The sequence below is a fragment of the Peromyscus leucopus genome, chromosome 5, assembly GCF_004664715.2.
Source record: "Peromyscus leucopus breed LL Stock chromosome 5, UCI_PerLeu_2.1, whole genome shotgun sequence".
In the NCBI taxonomy this organism is placed as follows: domain Eukaryota; kingdom Metazoa; phylum Chordata; class Mammalia; order Rodentia; family Cricetidae; genus Peromyscus; species Peromyscus leucopus.
In genome coordinates this window covers 129,968,031-129,987,698 of record NC_051067.1, presented here as the reverse complement: position 1 = coordinate 129,987,698, position 19,668 = coordinate 129,968,031, and the positions used below count along the sequence as shown (strand labels likewise).

General features: G+C 44.6%; 1 protein-coding gene and 1 non-coding gene across 2 annotated transcripts; both read left to right on the top strand.

Annotated features, from left to right (window-relative positions):
* The first annotated feature begins 2,124 nt into the window (after positions 1–2,124).
* On the top strand, positions 2,125–17,139 carry Tomm20 (translocase of outer mitochondrial membrane 20). Its single transcript, XM_028887831.2, has 5 exons — positions 2,125–2,366; positions 6,333–6,379; positions 8,199–8,280; positions 10,826–10,968; positions 12,794–17,139. The coding sequence occupies exons 1-5, from the start codon at positions 2,246–2,248 to the stop codon at positions 12,836–12,838; spliced, it is 438 nt and encodes a 145-aa protein (XP_028743664.1). The 5' UTR covers positions 2,125–2,245; the 3' UTR covers positions 12,839–17,139.
* On the top strand, positions 3,032–3,164 carry LOC114705781. The gene has a single exon (XR_003736441.1). It is a non-coding gene; the product is annotated as a small nucleolar RNA SNORA14 (small nucleolar RNA).
* Positions 17,140–19,668: the final 2,529 nt, after the last annotated feature.

Below are 19,668 nucleotides of genomic sequence, written 5' to 3'. Positions count from 1 at the left end.
GTATACCCACCCCCCAGGCTGCTTCCCTTGCAGGAGTTTGTGGGTGTGTTTTTGTGTTAACATGTTGCTATCTCAACAATCATTGTATTTATTATACATAAGAAAAGGGTACCCTGTTCTGGCTTATCCCTAAGTCATGGCTACAAAGACTACCCACTGTTAGGTGTTCAAGGCCTCTCATGTCAACTCTGTTGCTTTGAGTAACTATTTTCTGTTCTGTGTACCCAAGGCTCTGGAAGTTGAAGTTCACAGGTAGCTTTTGGGGATGAGGAAGATCACAATGTATGCAGGGTATAAGAAAGCAGCTCTGTGTGCTGCTCTGTTGTATGGGCCTTGTCTGAATCCTTGGTTCTGCTCTATCTGCCCTCCCTCTCCTTCCTTTCTTTCTTGCTGCTACTGCCACAGAAGGGGGGGTGGTGTGGCATGGTTGCAGCTGTTGACACTTGACTGCCACCCCTCTAGTTGCTAGTTTAAAAGAATCAGTTGGGGGGGCTGGAGAGATGGCTCAGAGGTTAAGAGCACCAACTGCTCTTCCAGAGGTCCTGAGTTCAATTCCCAGCAACCACATGGTGGCTCACAACCATCTGTAATGAGATCTGGCGCCCTCTTCTGTATACATAATAAATAAATAAATCTTAAAAATAAATAAATAAATAAATAAATAAATAAATAAATAAATAAATAAATAAAAGAATCAGTTGGGAGTGTCTGGTGCAAACCTGTAACCGCAGCCAGGCAAGTGGAGACTTATGGGGGTGCTGGCTTAGTAGAGAAAACACCAGCTCCAGTTCAGGGGGTGGCTGTCCCTGCCTCAAAAATAGTGACAGGCCAGCTGACCTGTTCTGGTTTCTCTGCACATACATTTTAAAAATTGAGCTGAACAACCTGGGTGTGGGGGAGGAAGAGGGAATGAAGAGAGTGCTTGCACCACTCATGACAACTCCTCATGTAAATGAAGCCTCGTGTTTTGCACTAATTCTGGAACACTAAGGGAAGTGCTTCTCACCCTAGCCTTGGTGCAAAGCCATCCAGAGTCCGCTATGGCTTTTGATGGCAAGAAGATCAGCACAAGCGTTTGAAGACAGTGCCTTCTGGAGCTGGAGTAAGTCTTGGCCAACAAGCAGCTCGAGCATGTCCTACAGGTAGCAGGGGGCGTTAAAGCATGTGGGTTGCTTCACTTCCTTCACAGAAAGCACCAAAAAAGGTGTAGACAACAAAGATTCAGGGAAAGCTCCACACAAACAGCCATTCAATAGTGCTCTGTGGTATTCAGTAATGCCCAGCTCTGCTTCAGCTCCCCAGGAGGGGTGGGTCCCTTCAGTACAGATAGGTGGCCCAAGTGTTTGGGGCTCTCTCCATTACTAATTAATTTCACTTAAAACGCCAGAGAATTGCTATACTTAAGGTTACAGTTTAATGACAGCCTACGGGCACAAATAGGAACCACCCCTAGACTTTTTTTTTTTTTTTTTTTTGCCTTTCTACATCCCTCACAGGTTTTTTTCTTTTAAGAATTACACCAGTTTTCTCCCCCACAACATAAGATGAGGCCACATCATACAATTATTTTGGAATCAATTACTGTGTCCAAGTTCAGTCACAATTCAAAAAGCAGATGCCGCCAGGTCTGCAATACCATCATTATTACTTAGGAGCATGAAGCTGGAAGATTGCAGGTTTGAGGCCAGGGTAGGGTAGACTACCTAGCAAGTTCCAGGCCCGACTGAGACACAAAGGGAGAGCCTGTCTCCAAAATGTAAAAAGCAAAGGCTCGCGCTTTAAGTCACAGGATTCCTCAAGGGCACAGTGAGGTGAGGCGCTGTCCTAGCGGGCTGTCACCTTTGTCTTTCTCCAGAAAGGATGGCGGCTGTGGGACTCTGACTCAGCGTGCCACAAACCACGTGCTGCCACCACGCCGCAGACCTTGGAGGGGGGCGGGATAAAGAGGGGGGAGGGATGCGCGCGTGGTGACGCAGAAACCCTTCCGCAGTGCACGCCCTCCCCCCCCTCCCAGCACGGCGCCCCAGCCGCGCGGCCCAGGCCGTGTGCGCGCGCGTGCGCACCAGGCGCTCCCGCGCAGGCACCGCCGCGGACGCTCCGGGGTCCTCGCGCGCCGGAAGTGCTGGTGCTCGGCCTTTTCCGTCTGCGCTGGAGGCGGCGGTCGGGCGGCGTGCTCCGGTCGCTCGGAGCTTAACCGCTGCTTGGCGGGCCTCGGCGGCCCGGCGCACGCCCCAGCCGAGCGAAGATGGTGGGCCGGAACAGTGCCATCGCCGCGGGCGTGTGCGGTGCCCTCTTCATCGGGTACTGCATCTACTTTGACCGCAAAAGGCGGAGTGACCCCAACTTCAAGAACAGGCTTCGAGAACGTGAGTGGGCCCGCGCGCCTCCTGCCCCTCCTCGGGCCCGCGCGCCCCCCGAGGGGCCTCCCTGGCGTCGCGCGCTGCGGCCAGGGTCCCGCCTGGGCCCGCGGGCCTCCATCTTGGAGGCGGGCTTGGCTCCATCTTGCTGGCGGTGGAATGCACGCTGGGCTCCCGGGAGGGGTAACACTTTTTACCTCCCACCTCTCTATAATTTTTTTTTTAGGATTAGTGATTCGTCCCGGGTAGGCTGGAAGTCACGGCAGTCCTCCTACCTTAGCCTTTCAGGTCTATTGTGGCGACGGGCATGAGCGTCCCCCCCACCTCCCGCCCAGCCACTATACTTCTGTGGGGTGTGTGCGTGTTTACGATAGGGTCCTTCGGTGTCGCCCGTGCTAGCCTCGACCTCATGGCAGCCCCCTTGCTTCAGCACTCTCGAGTGCCGTGATGACAGGCACGAACCGTCTCTGCCTACTTCACTGTTAAAAAAGAAAAAAAAAAATGCGACACGGTCTTGCTGTATTTTGTAGGATGGCTTCGAACTCGTGGTGCCTCCTCTCATGACTGGCTTTACAGATGGGCGCCTACACATGGTTAAAGTCAATCCTTTACCCCGAAAATGTTGACGCGTTTTAGCTAGAGCCTGAATCTGCAGACTCAGTGCGGTGTCACCCTTGCATTCTTAAACCCTCTTGGTGGCTTCGCTCTGGTGCTTCCAAGATATGAGTGAATGCTAGAGAAATGCGGGGGAGTCCAAAGGGCTGCGCTCCTCACGTGGCTCAGTCTTATTTCATACCTGCGACATCTTTTAAGAGGTTTACCAGGGAAATCGTGGCTCTCCTTTAACCAGCGTGTTCCCCCCCTGAATTTCAAGGGACTTTTCAACAGTCCGAAAGAACATTTGTTGGGATAGTAAGCGTTTTTTGCGCCTTGTGTAGGGCGGTCAGCCAGTGGCTTAAGAGTCACCGTTCATTCTACCGAACTTCTCTAGTTAAGCCATCCTAGATCATTTTTAACTTTTCGGGTAGTTACAGGTGATCGGACATTGCACTTCCTTTACTGCCTACTGTAGGAGGTCCATCCCTTCCTGAGCCTGTGTGCTCCAGTAGCCCATTATTTTCATCATGTAGGGAGATACAGAGAATTCGTTTTTGTCCGTGGCGAGGTAGAATAATGGAAAGAATGCTGCTTGGCTTCAGACTGCATTTCCGGGACCAGATTGTTTGCTGACCACAGCATCAACTCCAAATCCTAATCTATCTTAACTGTGAAGTAAGGTAGTACAAGTTGCCTCTTGAACAAGACCCCTCCATAAATGCTGGCTGCGAAGTGTGACTGAGTACACAAGTACAGTCTGTCCCCAGAGGGCTGTGTGTCTCACACATGGAGATAGCTAAGCAGGTTCATTCCTTTGGAAGGCCTTGTTGGAAATCGTGAGAAAATGGTTTTTGGTTGAAGAAATCGTAAGTTGTCATTTCAGGAAAATTAGGGTTGTTGGGGTTATGTGGTTTTTGTTTTGAGACTGGGACTCAATATGTAGACCAGGCTGGCCTTGGGACTCAGATCAACCTGCCTCTGCCTCTTGAGCGGTGGGATTAAAGGCTTGGGGCTTAACGCCCTGCTAGCGGTGTTCTTTTCAAAATAACCTTTCCAGCATTTCCTTTGTGCCCTTCTGGCGATGGACTCCATGGCCTTTTTCTTCAGGCTGGGTCTTCTACCACTGCCCCCACCTATCATGTTCTGTTGTAGTCGGTTTGTGTTGGTGGTGGGGTGGTTTTCCTCCTAGCTTTAGCTGGACTCTAATGGCCTAAGTGAGTTACTAACTGCAACTGTGACAAACACGAATCTACGCTTTAGGGGTCCTTAGTACCGTTGCAGACCATGGTATTAATGAATGCTAGATTTTGTTTAATTTTTGCTAGCAAGTAATGAATAATTTCAGTTTCTTTAAAGCTATTTATATAGTTGATTCTTAAGGATTTAGGTCATTTGATTTAAGTAGTTTGACTCAAATCATTTACATCTGCAGTAAAAGGATAGTTTCTCAATTCATTTTTGTTGTTTTGTTATTTAATGAAAAGGGGCTTAAATTGAGGGTTTGAGATTAAATTAGATATTTTAATTCAGACTTTTGGCTTCTGTAAGCAGATGATCATCACTTTTCCCCAGTGGCTTGATCTCAGGTATCTAAATAGTTGCTGTGCCCACTTCAGGTTCATTTCATTTATGTAACTGCTTTGTGAAAGATACTCCACTTAGGGATACATTAAATCAGTTTATTTAAATGTTTAAATAATGGCTTGGATTTGGGGTGGTTCTGAACTTAGGCCTTGCATGGTTTTTTGTTTGGTTGGTTTTGAGACCAGGTCTCTAAGCCTGGCTGTCCTTGAACTCTGCCTCGAGTACTGGGATTAAAGGTGTGTGCCACAACGCCTGGTTTACATGGGCTTTTGGTTTTTTGAGACAGGGTTTCACTGTGTAGCCTTGGTTGTCCTAGAGCTCCAACTGTAGACCAGGCTGGCCTTGAACTCAAAGAGATCTGAATGCTTCTGCCTTCCAAGCACAGGGATTAAAGGCTGCCCACCACTTTTTTTTTTTAAAGTGCTCATAGTTGTTTAAACATCGAAGGTTTGCAAATGTCATTTGAGATTAATATCAGCAAATAAAAAACAAGGCCTTATTTTGCTGATTGAATGTATACCTTGTTCCATTGTGGGGTTTTTTCTATCCGTCCTTTCATTACAGAGACACTTTTATGAACTAAGCCCTTGCACTGTTAATAAGTTAGATGGTTATTGAAAACTAATGGGATTCATTTTGCTATTTTCTCAAAATTATGGTTTAGTACATTGTATTTTTTGTTGTGTATTACACAGTTTTGCTTTGTTTTAAGGGGCGCTTTTCATCTGAATGGTGTCTCTGTACACTGAGGACAGGAGTTCTGAAGTTAGGATGCTTGAGTAGTTGAGTAGCTGTTCTTACATTTTAAGGATTAACCAACAGGTCCTTTAGTCATGCGGTGAGACTTGGATTCGTAGAGTACTTTAAGGTTTTCAGAGACTTTTTGAAGTTAGATTTTCTTGCTTAAAATTTACCCTAGAGAGAGCCCTTCACTTGGGCCACCTTGTTATTGTCCTAAGTCATAGTATTGAGTGATTGTTACTTTCTAGGTATTGAATATTTAACTGTGGGATGCCAAAATGGCAGAATATGAACCTAAGTACTCTTGCCAGATGTTTGCATCTGTTAACCCACAAGCCTGCTAGAAGCCCCATAATTATATAAATACTATTATTAGATCAGTTTTAATAGGGCCAGGTACTGTACCTTACTCTATTGTAAGTCGATGGTCCACATACACTAATGCTCTTTCTTATGGGGCATACCATAGAGAGCTGTGAGGCCATTTTTAACTAGCCAGCTGTTTGTAACAATGCATTTTGGAGTACGACCTCTTCCCCTTTTCTTTTTTGGTCAAACATAAATAGTACTGGGACCTTGTTGCATGCCTGTAATCCCTGAACTTGGGAGCTGGAGCAGGAGCCTTGGCTATGTAACAGATGCAGGCCAGCCTGGATACACAGAACTTGTCTAAAAAAAAAAAACCTCCACCAAAGTCACATATTTTGTTTTTACAAAACCTTGTTGCTTAAGAATGCTGGATAATTCTTCATAGTAAAGCTAGAATCTGGTATAATTCAGCAACAAACACTTAATTCTTTTACCTTGGAAAGGGAACTTTGTTCTGCTGGGGTGCAGCTATTGGAACAGTCTATCTTGTGAATTGCTAGACCTGATGATATAGAGGAAAAGTGAAAGCTGCTATCCAGAAATGCCGGTTCACTCACCACGGACCAGGGAGGCAGTGATTCTGGGGTTAGGAATGGTTTGTAGAATTAATGATTGCTGAAACAGTTAGACGTGTTGATTCTTTTGATGATAGCCAAGTGAAATTTTACTTTATTTTTCTTGTAGGAAGAAAGAAACAGAAGCTTGCTAAGGAGAGAGCTGGGCTTTCCAAGGTAATAAAATGGTCTGTGTTTTTCTAAGAGAGTAACTTAGACTGTAGGTTATCCAGGCCTGCTATATTTTCCTTTGGTGGTGACAACAAACGTCTTACTGGGTTAGCAGCAGAGTGAGGGTCTCTAGAGATGTGGACACCAAGAGGTAAAAGTGTTCTCAGCTACTTCAGAATGGTTTAAAATGCATTTGATTGGATTTCCCTTCCTTCCTCTAGTGTCCTTTAAAAAATCCACACTTGTAATCCTAGTATTTGAGAAACTCAGGCAGAGGCAGCCTGGGCAACATAATGGACTTGTCTTAAATAACAAAAGGAACCCTGTATATTCAATTCAAAGTTCTTTAAAAGTTTTTAAACCTATGGATCAGAATTGTCTAGATTCTGATGGATTTTAAGAAACAAACCATAACTTGTAGAATGTCAATTATTTCATTTCTTTTCATAGGTCCTGTGTTCATAATTTTTAATGACTAGGCTTTTTTAGCTACTCGATTAAAACTAAACTGTGATATGTAAGTAAACTAGGCAAGTGCTAGTCACTGTACGTGTCACTTTCCCCTTGCTGACGTTCCTTCGGATTTGCAGAACAATTATTAAATCATTAATTGTTCCCCTTTTTTATTTAAATCTTTTATTTTTTTATTTTTCAAGACAGAGTTTCTCTGTGTAGTAGTTCTGGCTGTCTTGGAACTTGCTTTGTAGACCAGACTGGCCTTGAACTTGCAGAGGTTCACCTGCCTCTGTCTCCCAAGTGCTGGGATTAAAGCACAGTGCCACCACTGCCTGGCTCTTAATTGTTCTTTTAAAAGCTCATTCAGGTAAGGGAAAATGGGACTGATAAATGTTACACTTTTATTATTATTTTGATCCAGTGGAGTGCTCAGCATAGCTGACAAGTTCTAGTGAATTGAAGCTGGGAACTGCTGTGTTTTTCTAATATGTCCAGGCTACCTTTCCAAGATGTGGGATATGGATAGATAACTTCAGACCTGTGTGTAAGTGTGAGAGTCTGATGGGAGGTATATTATTTAAAATTCAACAGGTAGAACTGGGTATTGTGAGCTGTACCCTTTTCCCTGTCAATTGCTTATGGTTGTTTATCATAAAAAATTAGAAGTAACTGATCTGACCAACAAATGCACAATGAGGATGCTGTCATTCCTCAGTGGTATGTTCTGCCATTTGAAACTCAGTCTGGCAGACCCGTTGACAAGGACCTGTGATCCCTCTGAGGTCAGAGGTTTGAAGGTTTATGGCCAGCCTGTTAAGATCTTGTCAATAAGAAGAGGACTGGGAATATAGTTCAGTAGTAGAGTGCTTTTCTAGTATGTAGGGGGCCCTAGGTTCAACCTCTAGTCCTATCAGCAAGAAAATTTACATCTCTGAAAATATCTATGTATATCCAGGTGTAACAAATACAAAGAAGTCCTCTGGGTGCACATGAAAATGTGTATGAAGTATTAGAAGAGTGAATGGATGACAGTTGTTTATCTATAATGGCTACAACAGCACTGTATAGATGATACATGTTTAGGTAATAAAGATTTTTATAGCTGTATAGACAATAGATATTTGTACTCTTTAGCTTTTTTGACTCTGGTTTTCTTAGAATGAGCGCCCCTCCCCCTTTGGTGTTTGTTTTGTTTGGGGAAGGATATTTTGAGACAGGGGCTCTGTAGCCCTGGCTGTCCTGGAACACTGAAGACCAGGCTGGCTTTGAACTCTGATTCACCTGTCTCTGCCTCCATTTTTAAATTTTAATTGGTTTTCTGTGTGTTGATTATATTCTTGGTTTAATTTCTTCTTATTTTTTTTTCCAGTTACCTGACTTAAAAGATGCTGAAGCTGTTCAGAAATTCTTCCTTGAAGAGATACAGCTTGGTGAAGAGTTATTAGCACAAGGTAATAGTCATTTCAGGATTCAGAAAGAAGTAGAATGAATTATTCATATTGATAAAAATTTATAATGACAGGACTTTCTTGCATAATTGTCGTTAGAAAAAAGATTTCAAACATTTCATGGTGAGTTAGGTGCTTCATACTAAGGCTGGCTCTAGAAAGACAGGCTCATGGGTGCCATTGCTGGCCCTGTGTTTTAAGTGAGTTTTACTTGCTCTGTCACAGGATATGGAAGATAAGATAATACTTGAGTGAAACTAGGAGAGAACTTCATTTTTGCAGAGATGACTCTAAAGTCACTTAGAGTGTGTGTGTGTGTATCCATAGTGCAGTATAAATAGTAACTTAAGTGACGTGAGCCGGGTTTGCCAACACTCACCTGCTAATCAGGTTTTTTTCCTCAGTGTTGGTCCAAAAGAAAGTTAATTTACCTAACCAGGGTCATGGGAATATTTATTAGTCAGGATTCTGTAAAGAACAGAACCAGTAGAATGAACATATACACCTGAGTGGTTTATGGGCTGTGGTCTAACTAGTGTCAACAATGGCATCTCCTCACAGAAAGGCCAAGTTCACAAGACTGTCTCAGCAGTCCCGATCTGGTGTTAGAGTCCCGATCTGGTGTTAGAGTCCCAGGGATGTCGTAGAGAGCTGCCAGTTTTCAGTCTACGTTGGAATCCTGAAATGTGTTCTAACACCACTGAAAGGGAATGGCTTGGGGTAGATTAACTTGCTGGTGAGTGAGGGCAAGCAGACAGAAAAGCAAAGCCTTCTTTCGTGTCTGTGCGCTGCCTCCAGATGTGCGGCCAGGGCTGGAGAGATGGCTCAGCGCTTCAGAGCACTGACTGCTCTTCCAGAGGACCCACATGGCAGTTCACAGCTGTCTGTACCTCCAGTTCTAGGGTACCCGACACCCTCACACAGACATACATACACTAATGCACATAAAATAAAAATAAATAAATAATTAAAAAAAAACCTCAGATGTGCCTAGCTGCTAGGGTTTCCGTTGACTTTTACATGGAGTCAAGTCAACAGGCAGAGTAGCCATCACACCAGTGTTTTTAGCATCTTGTTTCAAATCTGATCAGTTATGTGGTCCAGAATTTAGATACTTAATTACTTTGGGTCTTAGTTTTTTACTTACCTGTATTAAAAGATGGTTTTGGTTTTGTTTTGTTTTTTTTTTCCTTATATATCTTCTTTGAATTTTTTGAGACAGGGTTTTTCTGTGTAATAACCCTGGCTGTCCTGGAACTCAGTTTGTAGACCAGCCTATCTCTGCCTCCCTAGTGCTAGGATTAAAGGCATTCACCACCACACCCAGCTATTAAACATCTTAATAACGTATATTTTGTTCTAGAGTTGGGTAACATTTTGTACTATACAATAAAAATGGTTCCTAGGGAGATTGTTTTTTAGCTTTTATTGCAAAAGTATTTTTGAAGTTGTTGCTATCATTGATAAAATTGGTGTCATGTTTCAGATTTTATATTGGATTCAGATAGAGTTCAACTTCATGCATAATGTATATTTATTTGTGTTCCATTTGTTTTATGAGGAAAGTTTATGGTAGTGATCCACTTTACACTTCTTAAAGTTTTAAAATGTGGGATGTGTACATGAATTCCATGTGTGGGTGTGGCGGTTAGAGGAAAACTTGGAAACAGTTATCTTCCACCCTTATGTGAGTCTGGGGATTGAACTAAGGTATATCCAGGCAGAGCCACCTCACTGGGCCCAAAAAGAAGAAATGTTTCTTTCTGAAGAGAAGTAGTTTTGTGTTTTAGTTTGTCCAGTCAGTTTCACCAAGAGTCAGGTACCCTAGTTCTTGTATTCAAATAACCAGCAAACTTAACTTGTTTCCAAACTTTACCTAGATTAAGAACAATGTGAGTAATCAAATCTTAAGTACAGAAGAACAGATTTTCCGAGGTGCCCGAGAGGCCCAGGCACTGTGTGTTCTTAGCACCAGGGTGGTGCTTCAGCCTGGAATGAGTAAGTTCCTCTGGTCTGGCCAGCTGCAGCATGAGCACTGCTGGTTAAACAGAAAAGATTATTGCCAGTGTTGGCTCAGAGGAGGCCTGGTGTCTACTAGAGTAGGGACTGAGTAAGCGAGCCAGTCATTCTGTCACCTTCAGCTCTGCATCACACGGTCTCAGGGCCTGTCCCGGGGCAGGGTCTCCTGGTGGCCATCATTACATCTCAGTACCCTAGGAAAGGAACTGGCCGTGCAGAGTCCGAGTGATGGCTGCACATACCCAGATGACAGCGGGCAACACAGTCAGGTGGTGTCCTGATTTGTATAGGTGGGATATCCATAATTCCCACAAGAGCTGAGATTTAGCTATTTCTGACCATGCTTGGGAGGCTCTGAAAGCACTAGATGCTGGTGCCTCAGTCCATCCACAGCAGTCAGTTGGTAAAATATGTTCATTCCATGGGTGCAAGGAAGTTCAGTATCAATTTTTTACTTGCTAGTGATTTAGGTTAGGATCGGTTGATGACTAAATTTTGATGGCTTCAGATACTATGTGCAATCTTGCAGGTGAATACGAGAAGGGTGTGGACCACCTGACAAATGCAATCGCTGTGTGTGGACAGCCTCAGCAGCTGCTGCAAGTGTTACAGCAAACTCTTCCACCACCAGTGTTCCAGATGCTTCTGACCAAGCTTCCCACCATTAGTCAGGTAAGGAGTTGAAGTGTTGGAGAGAGTAACACATGAATTGACCTGAGAACTATATGCTCAGGGGCAAGTCTACTGAGCGTATAATACTGAATGTGCCAGACCTGGGAGTGGTTTTCCTAATGATACATTGTGCAGGTGACTAGCATAAGGTCCAGGCATCTGTTAGGTAAGAATCATAAGTGTACATGCTTGGTGTTGAGTGTACGGCCTTTATTTACATTTGAGTCCCTAAATTAGGCCACTTGGCTACTCCTGCTAAGGATGCAGTACGTTTTGGAGCCCTTGTCCATTGTGCTCAAGGCTCTGGACATGCTTGTAGGACATCATATCAAAGTTTCAGTTTAGTTAACTTAGCAGGGGATATACAGAAGTCAAGACTGCATAGTCTGGACCATACTGGTGTCCCTGTGTCCATTCTTGGTACTGTCTGTACCTCTTTGGGCTGCTGTTGTGTGCTTTGAAATTTCTACTCAGAAGTGCAAAGTGCACGTATTCATGGTTAATATAGTTGAGTGTGGTGGTGCATGCCTGTAATCCCAGTACTCTGGGGGGCTGAGCCAGGGCTTTTAGTGAGATTTTGTCTCAAAACATTAGGTACAAATTGGGTAAATATGCAATATAGTGGATTCTGTTCATACAAATCCTTTCTAAGGAGTCCAAAATGAATCTCAGAACAGGTACTGCATGTGCTGATTTTCAGTTTGATATGGTTAAGAATTAGTAAAGTGGTAAGGGAAAGGAAATTTTCATAAATTTTTTAGTAACTCAGCTAGAGGCCTCGGGAAAAATTAAATTCCCCGAAAGATTTGAGGAATATTTAGAAAACCAAGAACTTGAGCTAAGTCTTTTAAAGTTAGAAGAATATGTTCCATTCTGTCCACACCTCAGTTACTGTTAGGTGCTGTTGGAGGAGTAGCTCTCTAGTCTGTTTGTGTTTCGGTGATCACAGCCAGTTCTGAGAATGGAGAAGACGAGGCAGTTGGCTGTTGTGGCTGTATCTGTCCAGGAGCCACCCAACTGTCACATGGTGACACAGAATTGAAAGGGGAACCAGACCTGTGTGGTGGGCAATGAAGGCTGGGAGTCAGTGTTTAGCTTTAGCTGCTCGTTCAGGAACTGATCCAGTTGGAGAGTGGAACCTTACAGATCTCATCACTGTCATCTAGGCCTTAAGAGCCCAGATTCTCAATACTGCCACACTGGTACCTAAGCGTCCAGTACAGGGACTGTTGGGAACAAAGCAAGGCCAGGCCGAAGCAGCACTGTAAGAACGTCATAGATTTGCCTGGTTGGCATCTAAATTCTTCAACAGCTGGTATTACTCTGTTACCTTGTCTTTCATAAGTTATATATGTAGGGTTTTTTTGGGGGGCGGGTGTTAATTTTGTAATGTAGTGTTGCTTCCTGTAATGGCTGTGAGCTGGAAAGGGAAATTATGAAGCATAGAAGAAGGCTTGGTAAGAATTTTCATTGCTGTTCTTGGTTTGTGTGGAGGTGAAAAGTCTTTAGATTATATAATTGACAAACAGCATTGTGTCGTGTACTTCATTTATTCATTTGAATTTTGGTAAGGAACTGGAGCTTGTATGATCATACCCTCAACATCATCACCAACACTCCTGCTTCCCTCTTCAGCATCCCTAGTGTTGATTTCAGGTATATGTCACCATTCCCAGCTGACCTTTGTCTTCTCAGACGATAGTGTGTGAAGTGTGGAACCCGTGTCAGAATCCGAGAATTTTAGCAAGAGTTGGTTCTTTGAATGTGAAGAGCAGTTTAAGTTGAAATGAGACACTTCTCAAAATTAATTTTCTTTTTCTTTCAGAGAATTGTAAGTGCTCAGAGCTTGGCTGAAGATGATGTGGAGTGAGCCAGATATCAACACGATAAAATCTCAGTTAAAAATGATTTAACCATTAGCTTGGAAGCTGATCGGCTCTGGGGAATAAGGGCAAATATGCTTGTCATGAACTGTCCTACACTGAAGTCTACCAAAGTGAATGTGTACTTTGAGTAGATCCATTGTCTGTTCTATTTATTTTTTCCAGTGAAAAGTATTTTGATAGAACTTTTCATTTTATAAATACACTGAGTTAACCAAAATATCATGGATTTCGTTTATTCTTAAGACATGCAATTCAAATGTAAATACAGTAGAGTCTTAGGTAAAAACTCACAGTGATGAATTTTAAAACATTGGAAGAGACTACGGAGGATAGTTGAATAATGCCCATTTTTTAAAGGCTCTAGTACATTTTACTGTAAGTCATCAAATTGGATAGAAACTTGTGTTTGTGAAAACTGAGCATTAAAATCTTGCAGAGACTGTTTCTTTCTGTTTACTTTTGGACATGTGAAGTGTGCTGTTGTGTTGTTAGCGATCCCGTTCCCTCCCCGTGTTTCCTAAAAGCTTCAGTCTGCATCAGTGGCTTAATGTCCTCTGTGGACTAACCCCTAGTATTTCAGGCACCTGGCTGAGGAAAGCACCAGGATTAGACCTGGGTGAGCCTCACCTGCTGTCCGCTCACTGCTCTTTCTAGACTGAGAGATCCAGCCTGCTCTTCTCTTGGGTGGCTCTGTTCATCGTGGAGTTTAATTGATTCTGTTGAGAGTCTTTAGGTCTGTCTCCAGCTGATGACTGATGATTATTTCAGAACAACCAGGCATTGCACTTGTTTATATTCTGAATTTGCATGTTTATCTGACTTAGTATTTCTCAATTAAACCTCTAAGTGAAATAACTTCTTTGTCAGTTATTACTGATGTGAAGTGATTTTGTTACTCTTGTGTCAGTTAACCAGAAACTTGTCTTTAAGGCAGTTGTGATGGTCTGCTTGTGAAAGTGTTGATTCCCTTTTTGCTTTTAACAGTGTATCTCTTTCAATCTTCCTGTGGATTAACTAATTTATCTTTCACGGTGACAATAGAGTGTCATCTTGACTGGAGACTTGGCTGAAGCAGTGGGATCTCTTCTCAGATAGCAACCTTTCACCTGGTGACATGGGCTGTCCTGATTCAAGTGTGAAGACCTTGTGGTCTATGCTGGTATCTGTTCACCGAGCAGCATTCTCGTGGGCAGCTTGTCTGCCTCCATGCCCTGGAATTGTTTTGACTTGCCTCACCATGGGCTTGTTCTGATGGTAGTTTAGTAGGAAGAATCTGGAATGAGGCTTTAACTAGCTTCTGCCTCTGGTTAGTGTATGGATAACAGCTGTGAACAACTCACCTCTAGTATTTTCTCGTGGAATGCCAGACCTGGAGGCACACATTTGAGGCATCTATAGGTCCTTTCCAGGCCTTTGATGGTGAACCCTTGCCAGTGCTTTCTAGATAGGTGTGTGTTTAGGGGTGTGATGCTACAAATAGGCTGGCTGAGTTTTGCTGGTAGGACTCCAGTCCCGAGTATCATAATGGTGACCAGAGATTGACTGCACTGCCAACAAAGTCCTGCATCAGCCCAGGTGTGGCTAAGAGAGCCATGGGGGGAGTGGAGGTTGGGGAAGTGAGGGGTAGGGCGCTCTTGGAGACGGTTCTACAGTGTGCACCTGGTGGCCTGGCTCCTGGCAGCGGAGAGGCTAGAGATGCTGTCTTTACTTTGAGACTGATTAAGTCAAGACTTTTCTTAAGTGACTGATGGAGGGAGCTTCAGCATTGCCACTTTTGAACACTAGCTGTGTTATGGAGGGACTACTTTCCTCCATATAAACAAGTGCTGAACACTATTTCTTCTCACCCCAAATTAAATAGATGGAACCAGGTGCTGGTAAGTGATGCCAGAAGGCAAGACTAACACTAAAGTAGTATAAAAAAAACAGCTTGAGGGTTGCCAGGAGCGTTCGAGAATGTGCATGTTACAACATGTTGGTATGCTGCCTCAGGCAAAGGTGTATTGCTGGGTGCCACTGTTTTTTCTAACTGAAAACATTTTAAATGGAGCTTCCTGGAAAGGTGGTATAAATGCCCTAATATAGTGTGCATACTTAGGCAAAGTCCAGGTGTTGTGTTCCTTTCATCTCCAGCAGGTTTGATATTTATTCCATTTCCACCTGCCTTTATGACTTGCCTTTATGACCTTGAATCAACCTATGGACCAGAGTATTGATAATGGAATTGCTGCTGAAGAAATGGTGGGGAATTTGGTGTATGATCCTGACAACAAATCTTTCTTCTAATATATATATAAAAAAAGTGTTATTGTTTGTGCCTCAGCTGTATTAAAGGGTTTGGAGAACATTTGGCTTGGTGTATATTTGCAGAACTGAATGTTGATTTTTGGTGACTAACTAGAAAGCATACCAACCTTTTAGGTTAATATCCCTTTGAGAAAGAGCTTTGTGGCCCTCGCCCATACCTCACCCCACAAAAGCAAGCCTATTTACTACCTGACTTCCAGCATGGAAAGTATCTCAGATTCCAGGTTAAGAACCCCTGCCTTAATGACAGTAGGTGAGGGATCCTGTGTAGTAGTGTCTGGCTGCTAGTGTGATGATAGACATAGACTGGAATATCTGTAAAAGTGACCATGTTTAGTGATGTGGGAACCACCAGTAGGAAAGCTTGACTACGGAGTGACAATCATTAGTCATTGAAAGTCTGGAGCATAACTCAGTAGCACTTCTGAAATGTTCAAGATTTTAAATATACTAAAATTTCTCTATAGTACAACTAGATAGATTTATTCACAAAATTACACTAAGCAGTTTCTTTTTCTGTTTTGGAAGGCAAGAATCCTGTAATCTTACCTTTATCCAAGTCAGGTACTACTCTTTGTCTACTCTGTGTGTGGGGGTAGTGGGGGGAGTCACTGCAGACAAATTAAAAACTACAGTTGAAGGCATTGTGAAATGAACCTTTAAAGCCCATTAGTACATTAGGAACTTGGTACCATGGTGAGGCTTCATGCAAAAGCCTCAGAGTTTGCCAAGAAGCAAGGGGGCTGGGAGGTGAGTTGACCCTAGAGAGTGGTTCAACAGGCCGGGATGGGGGTGGGGGTGGTGGCCCTGGCCTCCGTGTGCAAATGTGAAGTGAACATGTTGAAGACAGTGCCCTGCTGGGCTTCCCTGAGGTATACGCCCTGCAGGCTCTGAGTTGACTGTAGCAGTCCTCTGTGCTTAGGGTGTGACTTTGAAGTTCTAAGGCTGAGCCTGTGTATTCTAGTGACCCGAGACAGTTAACACCTGAGTGATAAAGCCTTGCAGAGACTAGGCACAGCCTGTGCTGGCAATGCTGTCTGTGTCACAATCCCAAAGGCCCTCTGTTTCCTGTGTTAATTAGGACTCCACTGACAGAGTAACCCTCTTCCTAACACCCCATTTCAGTCTCCACTGTGTGACTCTTGCCTCAGCCTCCCAAGCGCTGGGGGTTTGGAATGTATCACTATGCCCGCTTTAGGACCTGGCTTTGGAATTAAGACTATACCAGCACTTGTTAGAACATGATCATGGTAGAAGAGCTCCCTCGCAATTATCTGTCACTAATAGATAAGGAAGGGTCTGGAGTGGGGGCACACCACTGGGTGGCTGGGGCAGGACTGAGTTTGAGGCCAGCTTTGGACCCTGTGAAGGCTAGAAGTTTGAGGGTTTGAATTGGGTAAATTGACAAGATTAAACTCACTGGGAGGGAGCTGGGGTTTTGTTTTGCTTCGTTTTTTTAGAGTATTTTCATGTAGCTTAGGCTGGCCTTGATCCTCTTGTCTTCATCTATGGAGTACTGGGTTTACAGGTGTGGGCTTCCATGCCTGGCTGTTTATTTACAACAGGATCTCACTGCTGGCCTGGAACACAGAGATCTAGCTGCCTCTGTGTTCTCCCCCATGAAGATCCTGTAACTTCCAACTGCTATGATTATGGTCATTTGCCTCCATGGCTTTGCTTTTCAAGAGTTTTTGAGTTTCATAAAAATGGTTTGAAAATTTGAATTGGTGGTAACAGAAGAATTCCAGCACTTTTTGAAATGACCCTAAAAACACTTCTTCCATGTTATGCCATGTTTGTGTAAAGTGTTCTTTGAATCAGTGATTATAAAGTTGAAATATTGAGACCAGCTCTGAAATGCTGAAGGCACTCTGCATCCTGCAGGATCAAATGCTCACCCAAAATTATGTAATGTAAAAGCACATTCATCTCATTTGTAGGCACCTCGTTTCAAAATAAATACTCTTATGATTTATTACCAGTAATGTTTAATTTGTCTGTTTCGTAGACCCAGTACCTGGGATCATGTAGAAATTAACTGGGTTAACAGGTTGGCCAGTGGGAAGTGTTGAAGCCCCAATTTAAACCGCTATGTCTGACTCCTACCAGCAGATTTGCTTAGCTATTTCCTGTCAGCAACTACACCTCTGTTTTGCTGGGAGAGTGGAATGCAGTCTTGACACCTACTTCTCACCTCCAATTAAACTCCTTACCTTCATTCACAAACCTTGAGCTATTTTTAAAACGTTGAAAGTCTGCGGAGTACAGAATCTTCACAGGTCAGGATAGCACCCTTTGTAATTCTGCTTAACAAGTGTGATGGTATGCAGCTATAATTCCTGGCTGAAACTGAGGCAGGAGAATTGTCCTAAGTTTGAGGCCAGCCTGGGCTATACAGTGAGACTGTCTCAATAAAATAAGAAAGGTTCATTTTAGACTTGGGTCTCTGCATTGCCTTACGAGTGATTTGTGAGGAAAGGGGAAAGAGATGTGCCACTAATCTGCTGGGAGGATGAGAAGTGCTTACTTACACCAAGGCTTTTGCACACCTGACCTCATGCTACCGGGAGAGGAGGGCCAGGAAGAGGAGAGCAGGGACTGGCCTGGTTTGTGGATGATGGAGGAGTGGAGTAGGTAGGCGTCTCAAGGTTTCTTCTCCACGTTCCCTGCCCTGCAGTTACCCAGGCAGGCTGGGATGGGAGTAGCCTAGGAAGTAATCAAGGATGTTTGAGGAGACAGCCTCATCCGCATAGGGGTGGAGCTGTCCAGCTCTGGGTCCTCAGAAGGGCTGAGCTAGGGCAGATAGAAGTGCAGGAACACAGATGGAGGGTGGGGGTAGCGTGTGAAGCAGAGCCAGCTCCAGGATCCACCTCGTGAGGCATCAGGCACCGGGCAGATCCACTCCTTTTCCTGGTGGTACTTGAAGGTACAAGGAGCTGGAAACAGTGCTGTCATAGGCTACAGAGGTCATAAGGGGGTGGGGGTGTGGGGGTGAAGGGGCAGGCAGAGTGGCTCTCCATCCTGGTGGACTACTCTTTCACCCATCCCCCTGCCAAACTGGCCATTCCCACGGTCAGCTAAACTCATTGAAAAAGCCTCTTGGACTCAAGTTTCCTCACCCACAAAATGGAGCTTCCTATATTATCTATTTTTTTGAGACAAGGTCTTCTGTAGCTCAGGCTGGTCTTGAACTTGCTACGTGGAAGAGGATGGCTATGGACTTTGGTCCTCTTGTCTCTCCTTGACTACTCTGGGCTCATTAACCAAGCAAGCCTTGTGTGTCCTAGGCAGATGCTCTCCTACTGAGCTGCATCCCCAGCCTGGGTGCTGCTTTCTTGCCATCCAAGGGAATGGGACTGTATCTGGTCCCTGGTCCAGTGCAGATGAAACATCAGAGTTAGGCAGATGGAAGGCAGGGAGGGTCTGGGGCCAAGCCACAACGTCCTGAATCCAGCACAATGCAAGTAACCATAGCACCACAGAGGGATCAACAGACACCCAGGACACCCTCAACGGGCCTGGCCTTCAGTGTGGGGACCTGGTTTCTAGGGACTCCTCTCTGTGAGACTGGAGCTTATGTATCTTCTGATGCCATTTCAGCCAGCTCACATCCTCCAGCCACTGATAGGGAGCGCCTGAATAAAACCAACAGTCCACAACCAGCCTTCCCTGCCGACTTCCTGAGTCTGCACATTCTTAACACATCTCAGTTTCTGACAGCTCTTGACATTTGTGCTCTTGGAAGTAACCCTTTATTAAAGGAGCCCCAGATGGCTGCCCTTACCCTGCTTCTGCCTCTTGGCTTCGGCTTCTCTCCTCATCTTTCCACATCATTCATTTGGACGTTTAAGTTTCCCAGCATGCTCTGAGTTGCCACAAACACTGCCATTGTGTGCAGCGCTCTGGAATGCTGAGAATCCCAGGGCACCAGGGACATGGGTCATGACCTTTGTGGTAGTTGGTGCCTGAGCAGGGCGTGAAGACGGGCTGGCCAGGCCCAGAAACTGCTGGCTTTGTGTGTGTGTGTGTGTGTGTGTGTGTTTCACACTGTAGCCCAGGCTGGCCTGAACCTGCTTCTAGCCGAGCTTCAAACTCAAGGCAAATCTTGCATCATGAGTGCCGGGACTGGTACCACTACTCCTTGTCCTTGGAAGCTGGGTGTGGTGGTTCAAACCTGTCATCTCAGCTGCTCCAGAGGCTGAGGCAGGAGGATTTGCAAACTCAAAGGCCAGCCTAGGCCATTCAGTGAGAGACCCCATCTGAATGTGGAGATAGCTCACTTGGTAAAATGTTTGCCTTTCGAGCATAAGAATATGAGTTGAACCCCTTCACCCTCCCCAAAGCCAGAAAGGTGGCTCTCTGGGGCTGGCTGGCCAGCCTGTGTGGTCCCCTGTAGCTCCAGGGCAGTGGGAGACCTTGTCAAATGAACAAAGTATTTTCATGACAATACTGAGGTGACCCTTTGGCCTACACCTGCATGTACACCTCTGCACATAAATACACATAC